Raw genomic sequence first — 21,194 nt, 5'->3', positions numbered from 1 at the left:
GCCCTTCCCAGCTCATTCTTACTTAAGACTGGGCAGCTATGAATGGTTAAAAAAAATTATTTATTTATTTTAGTGAGAGAGGTAGGGGGAGAGAGAGAGTCAGATAGACAAACAGACAGGAACATCAACTTGTTCCTGAATGTGCCCCAACTGAGGATCGAACCAGCAACCTCTGAGCTTTGGGATAATGCTCTAACCAACCAAACTATCCAGCCAGGGCTTAACACTCTGGTTTTAATTATCCTAGGAGCTTGTACTCTCTCTAGATTTGTAGGGGTTAATTTTATCTTCCATTTTAGTGTTTCAAAGAAGGAAAATATTTTAATTTGAAATGCAGTTACATAGTTTCTGTTGTGAACTGGTATTAGTTGTGGGAAAACTCAAGGAGATTGGAGTTTATATTCTGATGGAGAAGACAGGGTGAACATATACAAATAATATGTCGAGAAAAAAGGAATTATTTCCTTTTTGTTCTTCATTTCTCATGTTGGTAAGCAATAAAAAATGAAACTCTGAAGGTCTAACTTGTATAACTGTCAAGAAATCCAAGCACTGGGATAACATCTGGCTGTAGCTGTGACTCCGGGTAGGGGACAGCAAGAGCGTATGCCATAGACCTGATTCTTTATCCCAGTAATTCTTAGGAGGACGACATAGGTACATCACTTCCTCTTTCTGGGCTTCAGTTTCTTCATTTGTAAAGTGGAGGTGATCATCCCTGTCTCAATTTGCTGCTGGGAAAATTAGAACTGAGATATGAGATAGGTCAAGTACCTCACATAGTTCCTAGCTCATAGTTAAGTTCTTAGTCATAGACATTACGTAATGGGATCATTTTCCATCGTGCCTATTGCCATAGTAATGGTGGTAGAAAATTGTTGCCCCATTATCTGTAACCTAAAAATAGGGAGCTATCTCTGAGGAGAGAGTCTCAAATGCAAATGACACACCAGCACCTATATTACCTCACGTTGTGAATTCTCTGGAAATGTAAGAGCCACAATAATCAAAGCCAGGACAGGAATGAGAAGAAGGCATTGAACACTTAATTGCCTATCTAGTAACTGAAAAGCGTGTGTATAAAATGTCTTTGATCCTTGAGTTTAAAGGAATACCCTGAACTAGGGGAAAGTATTCCATTAGAAAGAGAAAGGCTGGCAGTTTAGGCTGTGTTCTTAGGGAAGGGACTTAGTATATGAGAAATTGGGTTACAAAAGGTAGACTTTTTTAAAACTATGAGCACCACATATCATGTCAGGAAAAGCTGTTACCAAAGAACATTGCTATCACTCTTGATTTGGCTTGGGTCATTTCCTGTTTAATGAAATGACACTCAACAGCTTCTCTGCGTTGGGGGTCATGGGAGAGAGTCAGGGACGTAGAATGGAGAGACTGGAGCGGGCGGCGTGGCGTGAGGGTTCTGTTCAGACCTGTGAAACTTGGTTATATGTGATGTCAGTCCTATAAGGAAAATTACCGAAAGTGTGGAAGAAACTGATTATCCATTCTGCAGAAACCCTGAAGGAGGAAGGAAATGTGGGTAGTAGACTCATACTGTGAGGAAGGAAACTGTAACTGCAGATGGCCTTTAAAGTACCTTGTGAAAATTAACTTTTTAACTGTAAAACTAACCCATGCCCAGGTGTAGTGGTGCTTTGTCTTTGTTAACCCTCCGAGTTGCAAGCTTTAATTTTCATTTTAGTTATTGAGGTATAGTAAGTATTGCATTCACTCTCTTCATTACCTGTCTCTCACACCAGAAACTAGGAACCACGTGTGGCTTTAGGCAAATCACTTCCTTTCTAGGCCTGGTTTTCCTCGTGGCCTCCCTTGAATTGATTTCTAAGGCCTCTCGTTGAACGGATTCCCTCCTAGCTCCACAAACCCACTGATTCTAATCCTGTTCTATTTGTACGGCCAGTGTACTTGCTTTGCCACTAGATGGCACTAATGTGCCTTTGAACCCGTTCACCTCTGGGTTTTCAGAATCTGGGATCTGAAGGAGTCCTGGAATTTTTTCTTATTCTGCTCCCTGATAAACAATTGGGGAAACTGAGATTCAGAGGTTAAGTGACATGGCCAATGTCACACAGTCACTGAAAACCTCTTGAATCCTAGGCATCCATCTTTCCATGTCAGTGTTTCTCTAGGGAAATTTATAAGGGAAGTTCAAAGAGAGTCGATGTTCTCAACCATTCCTGTTCTTGGTTAATTATTTAAAAAGTAATTTAGAACCATTCTTTAATTATGCATATTATCACGTTCGAAATAAATAGTTGGCCAGCTTTTGTGTTTTGTATTGGTTTCCTCAGAACAGAAATCTGCCGTGTCAGCTTGTAAAGGCCAGCACCCCCCCTGTCACTCGCTTGCCCTCGCACTTTGCTCTGGAAATAAGCCCTGCAGAAATCTCAGCCAGGGCCTCTCTGTCGGGTGATCCTTTCTGCGCCCTTGCCCAGGCCCTTGGATAAGAGGTTTGCCTTTCAGCTCTTCCTCCCACCCGAACACGGGCAGCCGTTCTTCCGTTTTGTCTTTGTCCACGTGTCCACTCGAGCTTTGGGCGGAGTGGAGTGGATATGCCCTGGTTCTTAAAAATTTGATCTTTGTTTTCCAGCACCTGTTCACTGCCCTTCCCTACCCCCACCTTTATCGGTGACAAGGGTGATATTGCCCTAAATTGTGGCTGTGTGAGCAGAAGGGTGTAGTGGGAGGCAGTGTGCCACGTAGGAGGACGAGGATGCGGGGATCACACTGACTTGGTTGAATCTGTCCTCTACTGAGGGCTGACCCTGTGACCCACCCTCATCTCTCCAAGGAGAGAATGGTTACGGCCTTGAAAGGCTGCTGTGAGCAATAAATGAGGTAATGTATGAAAGGTTCTGGTGTCAGCACTTGGCACACGCAGTAGATGCTCAGAAGTGCTACTTACTCTGGTTGCTGTTGTATAGAAGGGAACAGGAGCGACTGTAGCATATGAAAGGATGGTTTCAGCCAGAAGAGCCGGTTTTCCTGTTAGAGAAAGGGGGGGAGGGTGCAAGGTATGCCAGGGTCACAGTCAGTATTTCAGACAAATCGTGTGGAACTGTGTGCCCTGTGTGGTGCCCAGCGGCCCCGTGCAGCAGCTGAGCACTGGAAATGGGGTTGACTTTGAGACATGTTGCAAGTATTGCATGTGCATCAAATTGCAAAAATGAAAAAAAAATGTATGTAGTATGAAAAAATGAATATACAATGTCAGTACTTTAGTATATTGATAGCATGTTGAAATAATATTTTAGATATGTAGAATCAAAGAAAATGTTATTAAAATTAATTTCACCCATTTGTTTTGACTTTGTAAATGTGGCTACTAGAAAATGTAAGGAGACTAGCATGATGTCTCTGTCTGACAGCACTGGACCGGAGGAAGGCGATCTTTGGTGCTGAGCATATACAACTCTGATTTGGGGAATCGTGTGAGAGGGTCCTTTTGAAGTTTCTTTTGACTTTTTTCTTTTCTGATGTTCTCTTCTCAAGAGCATGACTATCCAGAATAAAGATCTAAGTCACTGTTGGTCATAATAGTTTATATAATAATTTAAAATTTAAAGTGTTATCCACTAAATATTCTCCTTAGTGTCCCAAATTCTGAGGCCCTCAACTGAGAAGCAAGATATGAACGCATTATGTATATTTAGTGAGCAATGAGAAGATCCTAGAGTTCGCTATAAAGCCATTTCATGATTTCCAGGAAAAGGGTGTGTGCAAATGATTCATGTCTCATTATAATTATATGTTAACCGTCCTAGATGAAAACCTATTAGCAGTTAGTGACCCTAGAATTTTCTTCAGACTCAAATTATTAAAACAACAACAAAAATGACCAAGAGTAAAAAGAGAATCTTAATATGTATTACATTTATTTCATTTTAAAGCACTGGTTTACAAAACATTGACTTGTTTCAAAAATTTCAAGCTAAATAGTAACTTCATTACCTGTTATATGCTATAGAGCTACAAAATAACTGCTCATTTTAGACATTTTGTAACCCTTGTCTTTTCAGGTGCATTGACAAGTCCGGTTCTTTTTTTATATATTGAATTCACATTCACTATTGTTTTATAACCACCCATGTGAAATAGTTTTGTGGGAAGTTTGTTCCTTGCTGATGCAGAAGGCAAAGAAGGCGCATGCATTCTGAGAACTTTGAGGGTAGTTCTCCTTGTTTTTGATTTAGTCATAGAATGAGATATACCTTGTTCCAAATAAACTCGCTACTGTAATTCACTGGATATAAAATGCCATCAATCATAAGAAGCACGTTTATATTAAGTGCCACCTGAATGCTTACAACAAAACCGAAAAGCTTTTGCTTAAGATGCATCTATTTCAGAAATGTTAAATGGCGAAAAGAAAGTGTACCTTATAACTGATGAAATTCACAGATTTTGAAACTTTCAACTTGGTTAGGAGTTAGAGATCTTGTTTCTTACATTGTTTTATAAGTTAGCATCAGACTGTTGGCCCTCTCCGAGTGTATTATGTTTAGTGAGTATGGTTTGGTGCATTGGAGCTCTTATCATTTGATTCTATACATAACCAGAAAGCAAAGTGTAATGAGATAATTTTTAAGTTGCTGAAAGTCTCTTGATTCAAAAAAGTGAATTTCTAACTCTGTTTCAACCTGGTCCCTCTGTTTCTCCCTCCTCCTACCAAACATCCATCCACCCCCTTTTAGCTGTCACCTGTCCCTCTGACAAATCTGTTCTCCATAAAACTCCCAATAGCAGGTATTTATAGCCTCTTGTGAATTCAAGGCAAAGTGTTATAAATTGCCTAAGGATGTTTGCTTTCTAAGCCTTATCTCTAATTACCGGCTAAGAAAACTTGATCAGCTTGAAGAACTTTCAGGCCTTGAGTAGCCATATGGAACAAGTTTTGTGGGAATCGCTGGGGAGGAGGGAGATAGGGGTAGTTCTCACTCTGCCTCTGGGAGGCGGTGCACAGATAACTGAACATCTTGTTTCCTTTCCCACCGTCAAGTGTCCAACCCACTCTACCTGCTGCTCACTGCCTTTGTCCTGGAGGCCAGGGAGAAGCGGACTGCCTGCCACTGCTGGCCCTACTGACTGTATCTGAAAGGCAGGCAAACCGGACTGTAATCGCTGCATTTCTGACTAATTTCATTGAATTTTTATCAGTTCTATCTTCCTTTTGATAGACACTATTGAATTTTAAGGAAATCCTGTGAAGTAAATATTTCTTTTGTAATTTCAATAGCTGCTTCCTAACTTACCTGTTTTCTAAATCTTTGTGTTAGCCAATCTTATTGACTTAAGTCAGGCTTTCCATTTTGAGATTCCGAGCCTACTTTTCTAAATTATTTCAAGCATGCCTAAGCAGATACTGGCTAGAGCAGTTTGACTCTTAGTAAGAGTAGGAAAATTTTTCTCCTCAAGTTACACTCATCAGTTAATACTTTGCTGATACTTTGTATGCTTTCTACATAGTTGGTGCTCAATAAAAACATTAGATTAATCCCACACTTACAATTTCAGGGCTTGTAAACAGAGATCTCCATTGCATTCACAGAATTTGTTTAACACAGCAAGTGGTCTTGCTCAGCAAAAGGTGGACACTGATACTACACTTGCTTTCAGTGTCATATTAGCTTTCAAAATTATATGGAAAAATCCATCTTCATTTGCTAAATTTCCATATATTTACGTTTCTTATAAAATGTAAGGCAAGGCCCTGGCCGGTTGGCTCAGTGGTAGAGCGTCAGCCTGGCATGCAGGAGTCCCGGGTTCAATTCCTGGCCAGGGCACACAGGAGAAGCGTCCATCTGCTTTTCCACCCTCCCCTTCTTCCTCTCTGTCTCTCTCTTCCCCTCCCACAGCCAAGGCTCCATTGGAGCAAGGTTGGCCCGGGCGCTGAGGATGGCTCCGTGGCCTCTGCCTCAGGCGCTAGAATGGCTCTGGTCGCAACAGAGCGACACCCCAGATGGGCAGAGCATCGCCCCCTGGTGGGCGTGCCAGGTGGATCCCGGTCGGGCGCACGTGGGAGTCTGTCTGACTGCCTCCCTGTTTCCAACTTCAGAAAAATCCAAAAAAAAAATGTAAGGCAAATATTTATTATATAGCTTTGTATACTTGACCGTAGTGTTTGTTGATAGTATCTTAAATGATGTTCAGATTACGTATCATAAATGTCTCTGCATGTTGGAATGACTGACTCTCGGTCTTTGCAGCTCGGGGTGTGGTTTTCTCTCGGCTGTGCGTACCTGGCCTTGGAAGACTATGCAGGTTCAGCAAAGGCGTTTCAGCGCTGTGTGACGCTAGAACCCGACGTAAGTTTGTTTGGTCTTCTTCCCTTATCACAGCTCTAACTTAGTATTCTCTAAGTTATTTGAATTGCACTATAGTCCAACATAGCAATTCCTACGGGTATATAAATTCAGTTATGCAAGGTAAGTTCTAGAGAGCTGCTGTATAGCATTGAGTCAAATTAACAGTGCTGTATTGTGCACTTGAATTTTTATAAAGAGGGTAGATATCATATTGTGCTCTCATCACAATGAAAATAAAAGGCCGAAAAATTCAATTTTCATGTGTTTTATGTTAAAAAGAAAGAACAGCAATTCCTTTTGTGTTGGAGGAAAATATACCTGTGACTGCGGGTCACATCTTAAGGTTTATGATTTATAAATCTAGAAATACTAAAACAAAGTTTAGAAATAAATTTCTTCTCATAATAGCTAAGTTATTCATGGTTTCATTTAGAAAATAATTTTGATAAAACAGTTTTTTTTAGTTCAAACCATACTTCACTAAAGTATAAAGTGCCACGTAGATTTTGTCATGCACTAACATGTGCTGCCTATGTTAATTACATTATTAGAAAGCTCTTTTAGTTTACAATCTTTTAATACTTAACAGCTTTACTGAGATGGTAAGTAATTCATGGACCTATAGTTCATTTAAAATGTACAATTCAATGATATTTTCATATATTTAAAATTGTGCAACCATTACCACAGTTTTAGAACATTTTTATTATAATAAAAAGAAAACCTCTGTACCTATTAGCGGTCACTCTGCATGTCTCTCATACGCATCCCACCCCCACTCCGTACCCCTCCCCCCCAGCCCCAGGTAAGCACTAGCCCAAGTACGTTCTGTCTCTGTGGATTTGCCTAGTCTGGGCACTTCACATAAATGGAGTCGTACACTATGTGGTTTTTTTGTAACTGGCTTTTTCACTTAGATTAATGTTTTTATAGTTCATCCCTGTTACATGTATCAGTACTACATTCATTTATATGGCCAAATAATATGTATTTCATTGTGTGTACATATCATATGTTATTTATTCGTGTATCAGTTGATAGACATTTGAACTGTTCCACCTTTTGGGCTATTAAGAATTATACTGCTCTGCACATTCATTTACGCATTTTTGTGTGGATGTATGTTTCTGTTTTTCTTGGACAGATGCCTAGTAATAGAATAACTGGTTCATATGATAGCTCTGCGTTCACGATTTTGAGAAACGACCAGACTGTCTTCTAAGCACCATTTTAGATTCCCACCAGCAATGTATGAGGCTTCAAGTTCTCTACATCTTTGTTAACACTTATCAATATCTTTTTGATTATACACATCCTTGTAGGTAGTATCTCATTGTGGTTTCAATTTGCATTTCTTTGATGGCCAATGATTTTGAGCATCTTTCCATGTGCTTCTTGGCCATTCATGTATCATATGTGGATAAATATTTCTGTCCTTTGCCTATTTTTAAATTGGGTTGTCTTTTTATTGTTGAGTTGTAAGAGTTCTTTATATATCCTAGATACAAGTTCCATATCAGATGTATGATTTGCAGATTTTTTTTCCCATTCTGTAAGTTGTTTTTCACTTTTTGGTAGTGTCCTTTGAGGTATATAGATGTTTAATTTTGATAAGGTCCAGTTTATCTATTTTTCTGTTGTTGCTTATGCGTTTGGTGTCATATTTATGTCTAATCTGCTGTTAAGTTTATTCATTAAGCTCATCACACTATGTGTCACAATGGATGTTAACTGAACTTTTGGTAATCACTGCACAATATATATATACATATATAAAACCATTATGTTGGAAACCTAAAACCAATACATTGTTATATATCAATTAAAAATTAAACATCGTTTTAGATCATGTATTTTTTTTTTTTAGTTCAAGAATTTTCATTTGGTTTTTATAGTTTTCATGCTTCTACTGAGATTCCCTAATTATGTTCCCTTATTATGTTCATGTTTTCTTCATTTCTTTGATTATGTTTATAACAACTGCTTTGAAGTACTTGTGTGCTTATTTTCACATCTCTTTCATTTCTGTGTCTGTTAATTGTTTTTCCTTTGGCTATGGGTAAATTTTCCTGCTTATTTGCATGCATGTCTACCAGTTGTTGTTTTTTTTAATTGTGGATGCTGTATTGTTGAGTTTCTGGGTTTTTCTGCAGAAGACATAGTTTTATTTTATTATTTGGTTAATTTGTCTTCCCTTGGAAGGTAGTGTTTTAACTTTGGCATTTGGTTAGTTTACTTGGGTGTGTAGATCAGCTCTATTTTAATCTTTGTTAGGGTGGGTCTTGAGTTGTCTTTATTCTATGGTTGCAATCACCCTTATCTTAAGATATAACCTTTTGGGGGCAGTACTTAATGCCCTGGGTGCTTAATGCCTCAAGCATTCTCCACTCTGATTAGTCGGAACTTGAATAACTGCCAGCACTGTGTGGCATCTAGAATCTTCATCCATCTCACCGCTCTCTGGTAGTTGTTCTCTGCCAGGCCGCAAGAAGATTTTCTCTGCACATGGATAGCTTAGTATTCAGCCCAGGGCTCCATGAGATGCTTATGGAGATTTCTGGAGCTTATTCTCTGCAGCTCTCTCTTTCCTGGTATTCTGTCCTGTAATTCCAGCCACCTTTTCAGTCCTGCACTTTGATCTCTTCTTCATCTCATAGACTTGCTGTGCTTTGTTTGGTTTCTTTCTGTAAGTGCCTCTGAATTAGAAGCCTAGGTGGATTGAGATGCTTGAGTTGTTTATTCCTTCTCAAGGATCACAGTCTTGTAAGTCAGCCTATTGTCCAGCTTCTCAAACACAGTGTCCTAAGTTTTGTTCAGTTTGTAGCTTTTTATGGCGATAAGACTGGTCTGTGCTAACTGTGCTATGCCTGAGAGCAAAGATGCGTTGCCATTTATTTTTTACATCATGTGTATGGAACTTGAGATTTATATAATCTGTAATTTATAAAAAGCAGATCAAAGAGGAGTATATTTATAAATCTTTTTATTTATTTATTTATTTACAGGGACAGAGAGAGAGTCAGATAGAGGGATAGATAGGGAGAGACAGACAGGAACGGAGAGAGATGAGAAGCATCAATCATCAGTTTTTCGTTGCGACACCGTAGTTGTTCATTGATTGCTTTCTCCTATGTGCTGTGACCGCGGGCCTTCAGCAGACTGAGCAACCCCCTGCTCGAGCCAGTGACCTTAGGTCCATGCTAGTGAGCTTTTTGCTCAAGCCAGATGAGCCCACACTCAAGCTGGCAACCCCGGGGTCTCGAACCTGGGTTTCCGCATCCCAGTCCAACGCTCTATCCACTGCGCCACCGCCTGGTCAGGCAAAGAGGAGTATATTTATATTATTCTTGTTAGAATCAACATTTATATGAAAGTTTTAATTTATTTTTGTTATTCTATAGAGGAGTAGGGAGAGAAATATGTTCAGTGAAATGCTTAGGAATAACACTGGAGAACACACTCTCCTTCATTCTTTTATCTGCTGAGGGGTGATTGTAAAATAGCAGAGCCTTTTAGATAGGAGAGACAATATTCTCCATTGTCTTGGGTTTGCAATAAATCTATGTCATGTGTAAATTGTGTTGTAAATTGTCCCACTATTTTGTAAATATAACCTGGAAATAAAATATTAACTAAATTCCAAATTAAGGCTTTGACAGTGATAGCAATTTGTTGACTATTCTTGTGAGTTTTCATGCTAAATTATAAAAGTTACATTTAATTTATTTAATTTCCTCATACACCTTTAAACACACCTTAGTGAAAATTGTTTTGTAAGGAACACATTTTGGACTAGGAAAATAGGTTATATTTTTGGCTGTAGCAATTATTTTGCCTAAATGAGAATAGTCTCTAAATGGGTTTTCTGTCATTTCAGAATGCTGAGGCTTGGAACAATTTATCGACTTCCTATATCCGATTAAAACAAAAGTAAGTACATCAGACAAGTATGAAGAACTTTGCTTCTAAAATAAATGAATGAGAATTTCTTCAACTGAATACTGAAACATTGTGCCCTATCATTGTTTGACTTCTAAATGTAGTTTATTTTTTGAAAACATTTAATATGTAATAAAATAAGAAATCTTACTTGAAATCTTTATTTGCTACTGAAGTTTTGCATCCTAAATTTCATGACATGATAAAAGCAGGCATGCCTTGTACTTGGTCAACTCAACTGATAAATTCATATTGATTGCTTGCTGTGTACTAGACATTATTGAGAAATAGAAATGTGAACCAATGTCTTTAGGGAGTGTAGGTTTAAAAAATAAAACATTGTGCCATAGTATTAAAAAAATTGATTAACAATATAGGTGGTATGTAGTAAAACATTAAGTGAGAGATACAATGAGGGTGATAATAATAGTGGGTGATATTTGTAGAACACTACATTCTGTGCCAGATGTCTCAAAAGAGAGTGTGTGTACAGTCCTGATTCACAGATGCTTCTGAGACAATATTGGAATTGAGCTAAAATTTGGAGAATGGGTAGAGGGCACAGAGGAAAGCCTTTCTGGTGAGGGGAATTTGATCAAATGCAGAGTGACAGGGGTGAACACAACACCTTAGGAGACAGGAAGTAAAAAAATCCAAGTATAGACTACAGTGAGACCTGTAGTGAGTAATAAGGTTGGAAAGGTCATGTGGGGTCAAATTGCAGTATGCTTTGATTATCTGACTAACAGCTTGAGACTGTTCTGTTGGAAATAAGGGGCCAAGATTTCAGTGGGGAGTGTCATGGAGAAAGAAGCTTTGGGAAAAGGTTTATCTGGTGGCAGTGTGTGGGACAGGCTGGAGAGGAAGCTGGGGCTGAGGAGCCAGTTAGGAGACAGCTGTTGTAACAATCCAGGCAGGAGATAGCTCGACTGGAAAAGAAGGGGCGATGCCGTTTGTAATGGGACAACAACATGATGGGCTTGAGCCAAGCCGACAGTGTCGGGAAGGGCAAGGACAAGGACTGCTGGACCACGGTTTTAGTACATGGTTCAAGGATGGCTCTATTTCTATTTTTATTTGGCCTTAATTTAGTTTTTCTTTGTGGATTCACAAGATACTACTAAAGATATCATTAAATCCACACTGCATTGAGATCATGGAATGTTTCGCTGCTCTTGGATGACAGTCTACAAAAATAAAGTACTATTTTTTCTACTATTCTCTTCAGAAAATAATATTATGTTCTTGATTGCAACTGATTGTGTTAAAACTCACTAGGGACCCTTTCGAATGAAAGTAAGGGGCGAGGGAAGTCCCTATCATACAATAGTTGTAGAATGATCTCAGCCTGTTTTTCTAGTAACCCTGATAATTTATTTTTTATTTTTTTACCCTGATAATTTTGTATGTAGAGAGTCTCCCAATGCCCAACCTTGTCTTTCAGCCCAAGATTCTCTCTTAGATGCTTTTACACATTGTTTCTCAACTTCTTTTTGATGTTTTCTTGTCTTCACTCAGCTCCATGCACAGGTTTTTGTGTAAAAGCGGGGTTGTAAGGTCAGAGGTAAATCACTCCTTTATTTTTTACTTTTTAGTCTTTCCTTTCATTGCTGTTCCTCTAGATAGAACTAAATTTTGACTCAGGCTAATTGTTACTGCTCCTCTCAAAAGAGGTCCATGCCTTAAAGTGACTTTTTAAGCTACCATGTCTATATCCCTTTGCCATCACAAGGTTCTTCATAAAAGTTCTGTTCTCTGTTGTACCTGATTCCCATTGACATTCTGTCCCTCACTTATGTCACCAGTCCTGTGGGAAAATTTCCCATCTTCCTATATAACTTCCATCGTGCAGTGTCACTAACATTGTGGGTGTGAAAAGTAAACCCTACATTGATGTTCCTTATAAAAAAGCCATATTTATCGAAAAAGAATTGCACTGCAAAAATTTTGAGGACAAGAAATTGCAATTAGAGGGTGGGAGGACATACAAGAAAAAAATCATCTTGCTTGCATGGATTGCTGCTTATTGAGTCTTTTCCAGTAGGATAACTTCGCCCCCTGTATGGATGGGAGGACTGGGTGTCTCAGCACACCGCTGTCTGAGGTTGTTGCTGTCACGTGGGAGTGGGCACAGGGAGTGTAGTAGAGAAAGGGAAAAAGGGAGAAAACCCCATAGAAACAATTTATGGCTGAATTTGAAGAAGTGTTAGAGTAAGGGTACTTTCATTTTTATCTATAAAAGAAGGTGGGCCAAGGGATGAATGAATTAATAGATTTCATAACTTAAGGTGTAAATTGTTTAATGCAGAGAATAAAAAACTATAGTGAATTGACTGTTATCAAGGACTTAATTGTAAGGAAATTATTTTGATACCATAGATATATTAGAGATTGATCAAATGATTTGTATGACTTGGGAAAAATGAGACGATATGGGCTTTTTTCCAAATGCTTAAGGGGTGATTCTCAGAGCATTGGCCTGGGATGGCCAGAGGAGCCACCATCATCCCCTCCAAAATTTGCCTTGAAGGCATCAAAGAGAGAGGGACGTTGACAAAACACTCTGAGGCTCAGTGGAGAAAGGAAGGTGGATCTTGTCATCTGAAGTTAACAAAGTCAAAATGATCATTGGAAAGGGAAATTGATAGCATACCTTTGAAAAAGGTTACTGAAATTGTCTAGTAAAATATTTGTGACCTATAAGAGAATTACAGTCTTTGTCCAGCCAGCAGAGTAAAGCATTAAGAAGCTTTTTTGTGCCCTGGCAGGTTTGCTCAGTGGTAGAGCATCAGACTGGCATGTGGATGTCCTGGTTTGATTCCCAGTTAGGGTACATAGGAGAAGCACCCATCTGCTTCTCCACCCCTCCAAAGCCCCTTCTCTCTCTCACTGTTTCTTACCCTCCCACAGCCATGGCTCAGTTGGTTCGAGTACATCAGCCCAGGCACTGAGGATGGCTCTATGGAGCCTGCACCTCAGGTGCTAAAAATAGCTCAGTTGCAAGCATGGCCCCAAATGGGCAGAGCATCAGCCGCACATGAGAATTACCAGGTGGATCCCAGTTGGGGTACATGTGGGAGTCTGTCTCTCTATCTCCCCTCTTCTCACTTGGAAAAGAAGAAAAAAAAACTTTAAAAAACTAAAAAAGAATCTTTTTGTTTACTGAGATGTTTAACTTCTAGAATAGCTGGCAAGGAAATCTGTTCATTTCCTGTCAATAACAAGTTTTTAAAAGTCTCTATTTTCTGAAGTGGCTGGTGAAAGACAAGGATTCCATGAGTTTTGTAAACCTTGCCTGTAAAACTACCTATCCTTGCTTTAATTTTTATTGATTTTTAGCTCAGTTTGTATAATTTGCCCATAGTGCTCTCTTATGATTTTTTAAAATTACTAATCTTATTTATGCCATTTTTCTTTCATTCTAAGTGGAATATAGTTAGCCACTTGTCTGTTTCATTAGTTGTTTTCAAAGAGCAAGATTTTGGTTTAGTTATTCTTTATTATTTTTTTCTTAATTTTGTTCTTATCTATTTCTTAAATTTATTTGGTGTTCTATTTATAAAAAATTAAGATGAATGTTTTAACTAATTTATTTTCTATCTTTCATGTCATAATTAATGCATATAAGATTACAAACTTCCTTCTGAATATTGCTTCAGCTATATCCTGCATATGGTAATATATGGTACTTTCATTAATTTTTAAATATTTTGTACTATCTAATGTGAATTTATTTTTCTTCCACCCACTGTGTTTTTTTAGAAGAATGTATAATTTTTAAACTGTTGACTGTTGATTTCTTATTTAATTGCAGAGACTATGGTGTGTGTGTATATATATATATATATATATATATATATATATATATATATATATATATAATTTTACTTTTTTTAAACATAACTCAATTTTTGTTCTCAATCACATTTACTGACATAATTAATTTCTGTTCTCAACATTGTTCATGAGGGCATTCTTTAGTAGTGCTTTTAAGTTAGGGCCAATAAGAGGTAAATTTTCTTAGTTCTTGTATATCTGAAAATGTTTGATTTTGCATTTACTCTTGAGTGGTATGTTTAGCTTGTAAAATTTTAGGCTGAAAATTACCATATTTCCCCATGTATAAGATGCACCCTTGTCAGAAAAATTTAGGGTATAAAAACTGGGTGCATCTTATAGAGTGGTTGTGGCATTTCAAATGCCATAGTTGGAACTGAGGACGAGGCAATATATGAAGACTGATTTGTCATCAGACACAGATGAGGACAAGCTAATGGATGGGAGTTTTGACAGTAATGAGGAGTTGTATGAATTTTATGATAAATAAAACTTGAGCCTGACCTCTGGTGGCGCAGTGGATAAAGCGTCAACCTGGAAACACTGAGGTTGCCGGTTCAAAACCCTGGCTTGCCTGGTCAAGGCACATATGGGAGTTGATGCTTCCTGCTCCTCCCCCTTCTCTCTCTCTCTCTCTCTTTCTCTCTCCCCCCCTAAAATAAATAAATAAATAAAAATTTTTAAAAAAAATGTTATTTAAAAAAAAAACAAAACTTGAGTTCAATAACTTTATGTAATACTTTTTTTTTCTTTCAAATTTGGGCCCCAAAATTAAGGTGCGTCTTATACATGGGAGCATCTTATACATGGGGAAATATGATGTTTTCATTCAGCACTTCAAAGGCAGTATTCAAAAGTAGTCTTCTACCATTTTTTGTTGCTAACTTAATATCTGCTATTCTCTAATTGTCATTAGTTTGTAGGTTTTGGGATTGATTTATGTTCTGCAATTTCATACAGTTTCCCTAGGTATTGCTTTATCTTTATAATGCTCAGTATGCAGAATATACTTTTGATTATAGAATTTAGGTCTTTGTTAGTCCTGGGAAATGCTCAGCTATTTCTTTTCAAATGTAGTATTCTGACATTTTCTGCATTTGTTTCCTCTGGGACGAACGCCTGTCAAGTATATGTTGGAGGCTTATCTCTCATTCTGTTTCTTTATCACTCTTTTACTTTTAATTCTGAATTCTGTATGAATTCCTCACTATTATCTTCCAATTCCGCTCCTCTCTTTGACTGTATGCAGTCTAGTTTTTGTCACCTATTGAAGTATTTTGGTTTGTTCTAATGTTGCTTTCAATTCCAAATTTTCTATTTGTTTTTTATTTACATCTCCCTATTCTTGCTTTATATCTACCTATTTTTTGTTTTGTAATTTCCTGCTTCTATTAAAATTTTAAAATTTTTTAAGGAAAATTTGAGGTGCTTTTGGGTTGTTTGGGCTTCTAATTCTGTTTATTAACATGAATGATTATGGACTGGTAGACAGTCCACATCAACATTTTGTATTCTTCGCTATGGTTTATTTAGCTATGGTTACTGATATTGTTCTCCTTCAACTTTCACCTTCAATAGAGTGAAAGCTTTTAGAACTTTACAAGAAGCCCTCAAGTGCAACTATGAGCATTGGCAGATCTGGGAAAACTACGTTCTCACTTGTATTGATGTTGGGGAATTTTCAGAAGCCATTAAAGCTTATCACCGGCTATTGGATTTAAGAGACAAATACAAAGATGTTCAGGTATGATATTAATATTTTATTATTTCAGTTTGTGTTTGGTATTAATACTTGATTAAAGGATAGAAATTATTTCCTTGAGTATAAACAGGAAAATTTTGTTAAATACCTGTAATACACTTAAAGGGTGTTTTTTCCTATAACCAAATGTTCTTAGTTACATATTAATTCAGGCATTCCAATGTAAAATGTTTGTGTAATCATAGACTAAATATTACTGTGACCCTGTTATATAAATCTGATATGTGGTTTATATATATAGTCAGCCTGCAGAAACTAAATAGAAGGATATTTGTGTTATTTATTATGTAGGTTATGTCAGTGTAATAGCTGGAGTAAGTTCTATATTCATGTATTCACTCATTGGACAAACATTTACTGCATAATTTCAGGCTATTTGAATAATATAGAAATGAGGACTAACATTTTCTTTGCAATATTTAATGATATGGTTCTCTTCTTGGCGAGATGAAGTCAAAACCGGTTGACTTTTAACACAGTACAAAAAATACTATATACTTTCAGAAAATATGGGGGACTTGAAGCCACTGTGTTTGTCATTCAATAGGATTAAATACACAAGACCATGTGGGTTTAACTGTGGTTGAAAACAGTGTAACAAAGACAAAGGGTGGGAAGGTTAATTCAAAGTCAGGGGCTTGAAAATATAACACTTTATTTGCAATAATGAACATGTGCTATTTAAAATGGTGAATTTGGATTTATGAAAAAAACCAGAAATAGCATCTAATAGATACATATGTTCTTTTGAATTACTATTTTGGTTTCTTTGGATATATTCCCAGAGGTGGAATCTCTTGATCTTAGGCAATTTCATTTTTAATTTTTTGAGGTAACTCCATACTGCTTTCCACAGTAGCCAAACCAGTCTGCATTCCCACCAAGAGTGCACAAGGGGTTCCTTTTCTCCACATCCTCGCCACCTTTTGTTATGTGTTAATTTATTGATGATAGCCATCCTGACATGTATGAGATGATTAGTGTTATTGGGCATTAAGTCATGAAACCATAAAAATCCTAGAAGAAAACATAGGTAGTAAACTTTCAGACATCTCTCGTAGCATTATTTTTGCCGATATATCTCCTTGGGCAAGGGAAACAAAAAAAAAAAAACAAATGGGACAACATCAAACTACAAAGTTTTTGCTCAGCAAAAGAAACCATCAGCAAAATGAGAAGGCAGCCCACTGCATGGGAGAATGTATTCGCCAATGATACATCTGATTAGAGGTTAATTTCAAAAGTATATAAAGAACTTATAAAACTCAACACCAAGAACTCAAACAACACAATTAAAAAATGGGCAAAGTATTTGAATAGAAACTTCTCCAAAGAGGGCATTCAGATAGGTTAAATTTTTATATTGGTTTTGGGAAATGTTACTGAGAACATGAGGGCTAGATAACCAGTGACTGTCTCAGGTCAGATTGTGACCTGGAGCGCACCTTATCAGAGAGAACTGTCGAGTGTTCAGATGGAGAAAGCCACAATGAAATAATTTTCAGTTTACACTGGGCTGTATTAATAACTCCCTTTAGAAGTATCACAGAATGCTGATGGCAATGTTTAGTTTCAGGCCGGTGTGGGCAGAATTGCTCCATAGTGGTTGAAAGTCTTGATGGCTAGTGAGGGGCTTGGTCATATTTAGCTTCACTGCATATTTCTGTCATCATGCTTTGTGACAACTCGTCAGCATAGACCGAGACAATTGATAGATTGTCTGGACTATTTTTATCTTGGCTAAAAAAATTTAACTTAATTTGACTGTAAGTTCAGCAACAGGTATCTTTCAAAAACACTCTGATATTCTTATGTTTGACAGTACCTGACCCTATTCTATTCTAATATTCTTTAAAAAAATTTTTTTTACCTATTTTTTTCCTACTTCTCTATAGATGTGATTTTGTCATTTTAATATGTGTGTGTGTGTGTGAATTCACACTCATTTTAATACAGACATATGGTAAATTAGCTACAAATGATTCTCTTTTCACTATTTGTAGTAAGAATGAAAGGATATACTACCTTTTTATTTCCTGCCTTTCTATGTCTTAATTTTGACAAATGTGTGGATTAATATGTCAGGAATGCTTTTCTACAGTAGTACATATCTATATTCATATCTGGATTATACCGCTTTTTATTAATCTATCATAAAACCAACTTTCATATTCCTGCATGATGAGTCCCTGTTCGGTTTTTCAGTTTTCTGCCATTGTAAACTATGCCATGAATTCCCTTGTAGTCCTTGTATATGTTTATGCTTCTTTCCTCAGGGTAAATTCTGATGCTGATTTGTTCTTTTCTTTCCTTTTTTTCCTTTTTTTGTCCACCCTCACCCCCTTTATCCTCCTTTCCCTTTTCCTTCTTCTTTGATAACTTGACATGTTAGGAAAAGAATTTAAATATTGCATTATTATGCGCCATTTGCTGTTTATAAATGGAAGAAAGGTGAAGGGGATTAACATAGTGAGTGCTGTGTTTCTAGAATTTAACATGGGTAACCTTTCATGGAACAAGCAGTATTTGAGGAGGATACTAAATAGTCCTCATTTTACAACCGATGACGTGTGACCCAGGGAAGTTACATTGTAAAACTTGACCAGTCCGTCATGTGGCTGGTGGGAATTGAAGCTAGGAATCATGTAGGCGTGCCTCTTTTTTTCTTTCTGTTGACTTGAAGTCTGTGGGAAGATTTATGTCAAAAAGTACATTTCCTCATCATGTTAATGTGCTTGTGAGCTCTAACAAAGTTTTTTCAAACTGGTGTATAATTTATATATAACAAAATGCACAGATCTTAAGTGTAAGTTTGATGTGTTTTGAACATTATGCATTCTTTTTTTCTTTTTTTTCTGACAGAGACAGAGAGAGGGACAGATAAGGACAGACAGGAAGGGAGAGAGATGAGAAGTATCAATTCTTTGTTGTGACACCTTAGTTGTTCATTGATTGTTTTCTCATATGTGCTTTGACCATGGGGCTACAGCAGACTGAGTAACCCCTTGTTCAAGCCAGTGACCCTGGGTCCAAGCTGGTGAGCTTTGCTCAAACCAGATGAGCCCACGCTCAAGCTGACGACCTCGGGGTCTCGAACCTGGGTCCTCCACATCCAAGTCCGACCCTGTATTCACTGTGCCACTGCTTTGTCAGGCGAACATTGCGTATTTATATAACCACTTCACAGAACAGATCCGGAACACTTCCATCTGCACAGGAAGGTCTCGGTGCCCTTTCTGGTCAGCTGAAGCACCACCTTTCCCCCACAGCGGCAGCTCCTTTGTGATTTGTCACCACAGTTCAACTCTGCTTTTTCTGAATGTCATATAAGTGAATCATAACTCTGTATTATCTTATATTCGTGTTCTTTGTGAGGCTTTCTCCTTGGGATTTTCTTTGGGGGAAGGATGGGGGTAGTGTTGATGTGTGTGAAGCAGGCTTCCAACCAAACCGAAGTGTTAGGAACAAGTGGTGGCTGAGCATTACCTGAAAACAAGAGGGGATAGAAAGGATATGTTTTATACAAATTCTGTCTCTGTAAGATAGGTATTGTCTCCATTCCACTGCTGAAGTGTGTGAGGTTCAGCAAGGTGAACTGATAGTGGCTGAGCTTCACAGCTAACAAGTGGTAAAATTCTCCAGGCTCAAATTCTGGAGTCTGCTCTATTTAACCTAAAGCTGGTGCGTGCTTTTTCTGCATGCTAAGGTTTTTTGTTCTTTTGTTTTCCTGAAGAAGTGTTCAATTGCCTTTCTCGCTCTGACAACCAAGGTTTGGGGAAGCCAAGGGTCAGGGTTATCAGACCAGGAAACAGGGTACGTTCTTTGGAGAGCTCGCAGTGGAGCAGGGTGTTAGCCAAGCTGGGGAGGCAGGGAGTGGCTGCATTACTGGCTGGAGTCCTCCTGGACAGGTTCTTTTCTTTCTCTTTCTTTCTTTCTTTCTTTCTTTCTTTCTTTCTTTCTTTCTTTCTTTCTTTCTTTCTTTCTTTCTTTCTTTCTCTCTTTCTTTCTTTCTTTCTTTCTTTCTTTCTTTCTTTCGACAGAGAGAGGGATAGATAGGGACAGGCAAACAGGAAGAGAGAAATGAGAAGCATCAATTTTTCATTGCGGCATCTTAGTTGTTCACTGATTGCTTTCTCATATGTGCCCTGACCGAGGCGCTACAGCAGACCAAGTGACCCCTTGCTCAAGCCAGCGACGTTAGGCTCAAGCTGGTGAGCTTTGCTCAAACCAGATGAGCCCACACTCAAGCCAGCGACCTCTGGGTTTCGACCTGGGTCCTCCACGTCCCAGTCCGACGCTCTATCCACTGTTTCACCACTTGGTCAAGCCCTCCTGGACAGTTTTGTAACTGGACCTACGGCAACCCAATTCCTTCCTGCTTTGAAGACCTCAGGATTCAAAGGCCAATACCTTGTGCTTTCAGCCAAGATTTCAGTGAGATTTGGCCAGGGACTTCAAGGTTTGTGTTGGTGAAGAGGGCTGTTACAGTGCTTTTTTCTTTGTGGGGGCTCTTCAGCATTTATATTAGAATTGCTTTTCCATGCAAAAAAAGTCACCTCCTGTCAGGGGCTAGTGATAGTTCCCCACCATCATACTCTGCTCACTGTATCCCCAAGCATGGCTCGTGGATATGAAGAATAGGCTTAGGATAGAGAATGAAACAAAAGTTCTGCTTCATTTTTCAAAATGAATGAAGGTGCAGGTTAGGGATTTAGAAGTCATTACAGTCATTACCAGGAATCAGGTGACATTGGTTTAGGTAGGATGTGAGGCACTACAGGGCTGTTTATACTGAGAACAAAGAAATCTCTTTTAACAGACTCAAAAAATATACTTAGATGATTTTATGATATACCAAGTGAATTCCAAAACAACTAAATATATGCTAAATATTTTTCATCTCATAGAAAGATTAGGAATAGAAGTAGATGCTTAGTAAATTTCCTAAACTTTGAAACAAGAAAAGAAAGCTTAAAGGAATTTTTATGACTTCATTAAAAAAATATGTGACAAAAATATTTGTAACAAATAGATAAAACTCTAATAATATCTTTGTTATATAAAGAGTTAACATCTGCTGCAGGAATGAGATGGGACAGAATAAAGGACTCAGAAACAGACTCAAGTAAGTGTGAGAATTTAGTATATGATAAAGATGGCATTTAAATCTGTGGGATAAAATTAGAGTATTCAATATGTATTGGAATAGTTGGCCAAGCATTTGGGACCAAAAACTGTGGCATTTTTAAATCAAAATAAAAGCAAATGGATAAAATATTTAAATTGAAATGCCTTGGTAACCAGGATGGTGTTGTAGGTGAGAGCATGGA

General features: G+C 37.9%; 1 protein-coding gene across 2 annotated transcripts in view; it reads left to right on the top strand.

The window, feature by feature from the left end:
- Window positions 1-21,194, top strand: part of TTC27 (tetratricopeptide repeat domain 27) — a 156,690-nt gene that overhangs the window by 121,531 nt on the left and 13,965 nt on the right. For both annotated transcript variants that reach the window (XM_066378547.1, XM_066378546.1), the window contains 3 exons: window positions 6,228-6,326; window positions 10,204-10,256; window positions 15,681-15,846. In XM_066378547.1, coding sequence (XP_066234644.1) covers window positions 6,228-6,326; window positions 10,204-10,256; window positions 15,681-15,846 — 318 coding nt within the window. The remainder of the gene's footprint in view (window positions 1-6,227; window positions 6,327-10,203; window positions 10,257-15,680; window positions 15,847-21,194) is intronic.

Source organism: Saccopteryx leptura, chromosome 3 (genome assembly GCF_036850995.1).
Source record: "Saccopteryx leptura isolate mSacLep1 chromosome 3, mSacLep1_pri_phased_curated, whole genome shotgun sequence".
In the NCBI taxonomy this organism is placed as follows: Eukaryota; Metazoa; Chordata; class Mammalia; order Chiroptera; family Emballonuridae; genus Saccopteryx; species Saccopteryx leptura.
The sequence above is the reverse complement of the archived record's forward strand: the minus strand, read 5'-3'. Positions and strand labels throughout refer to the sequence as shown.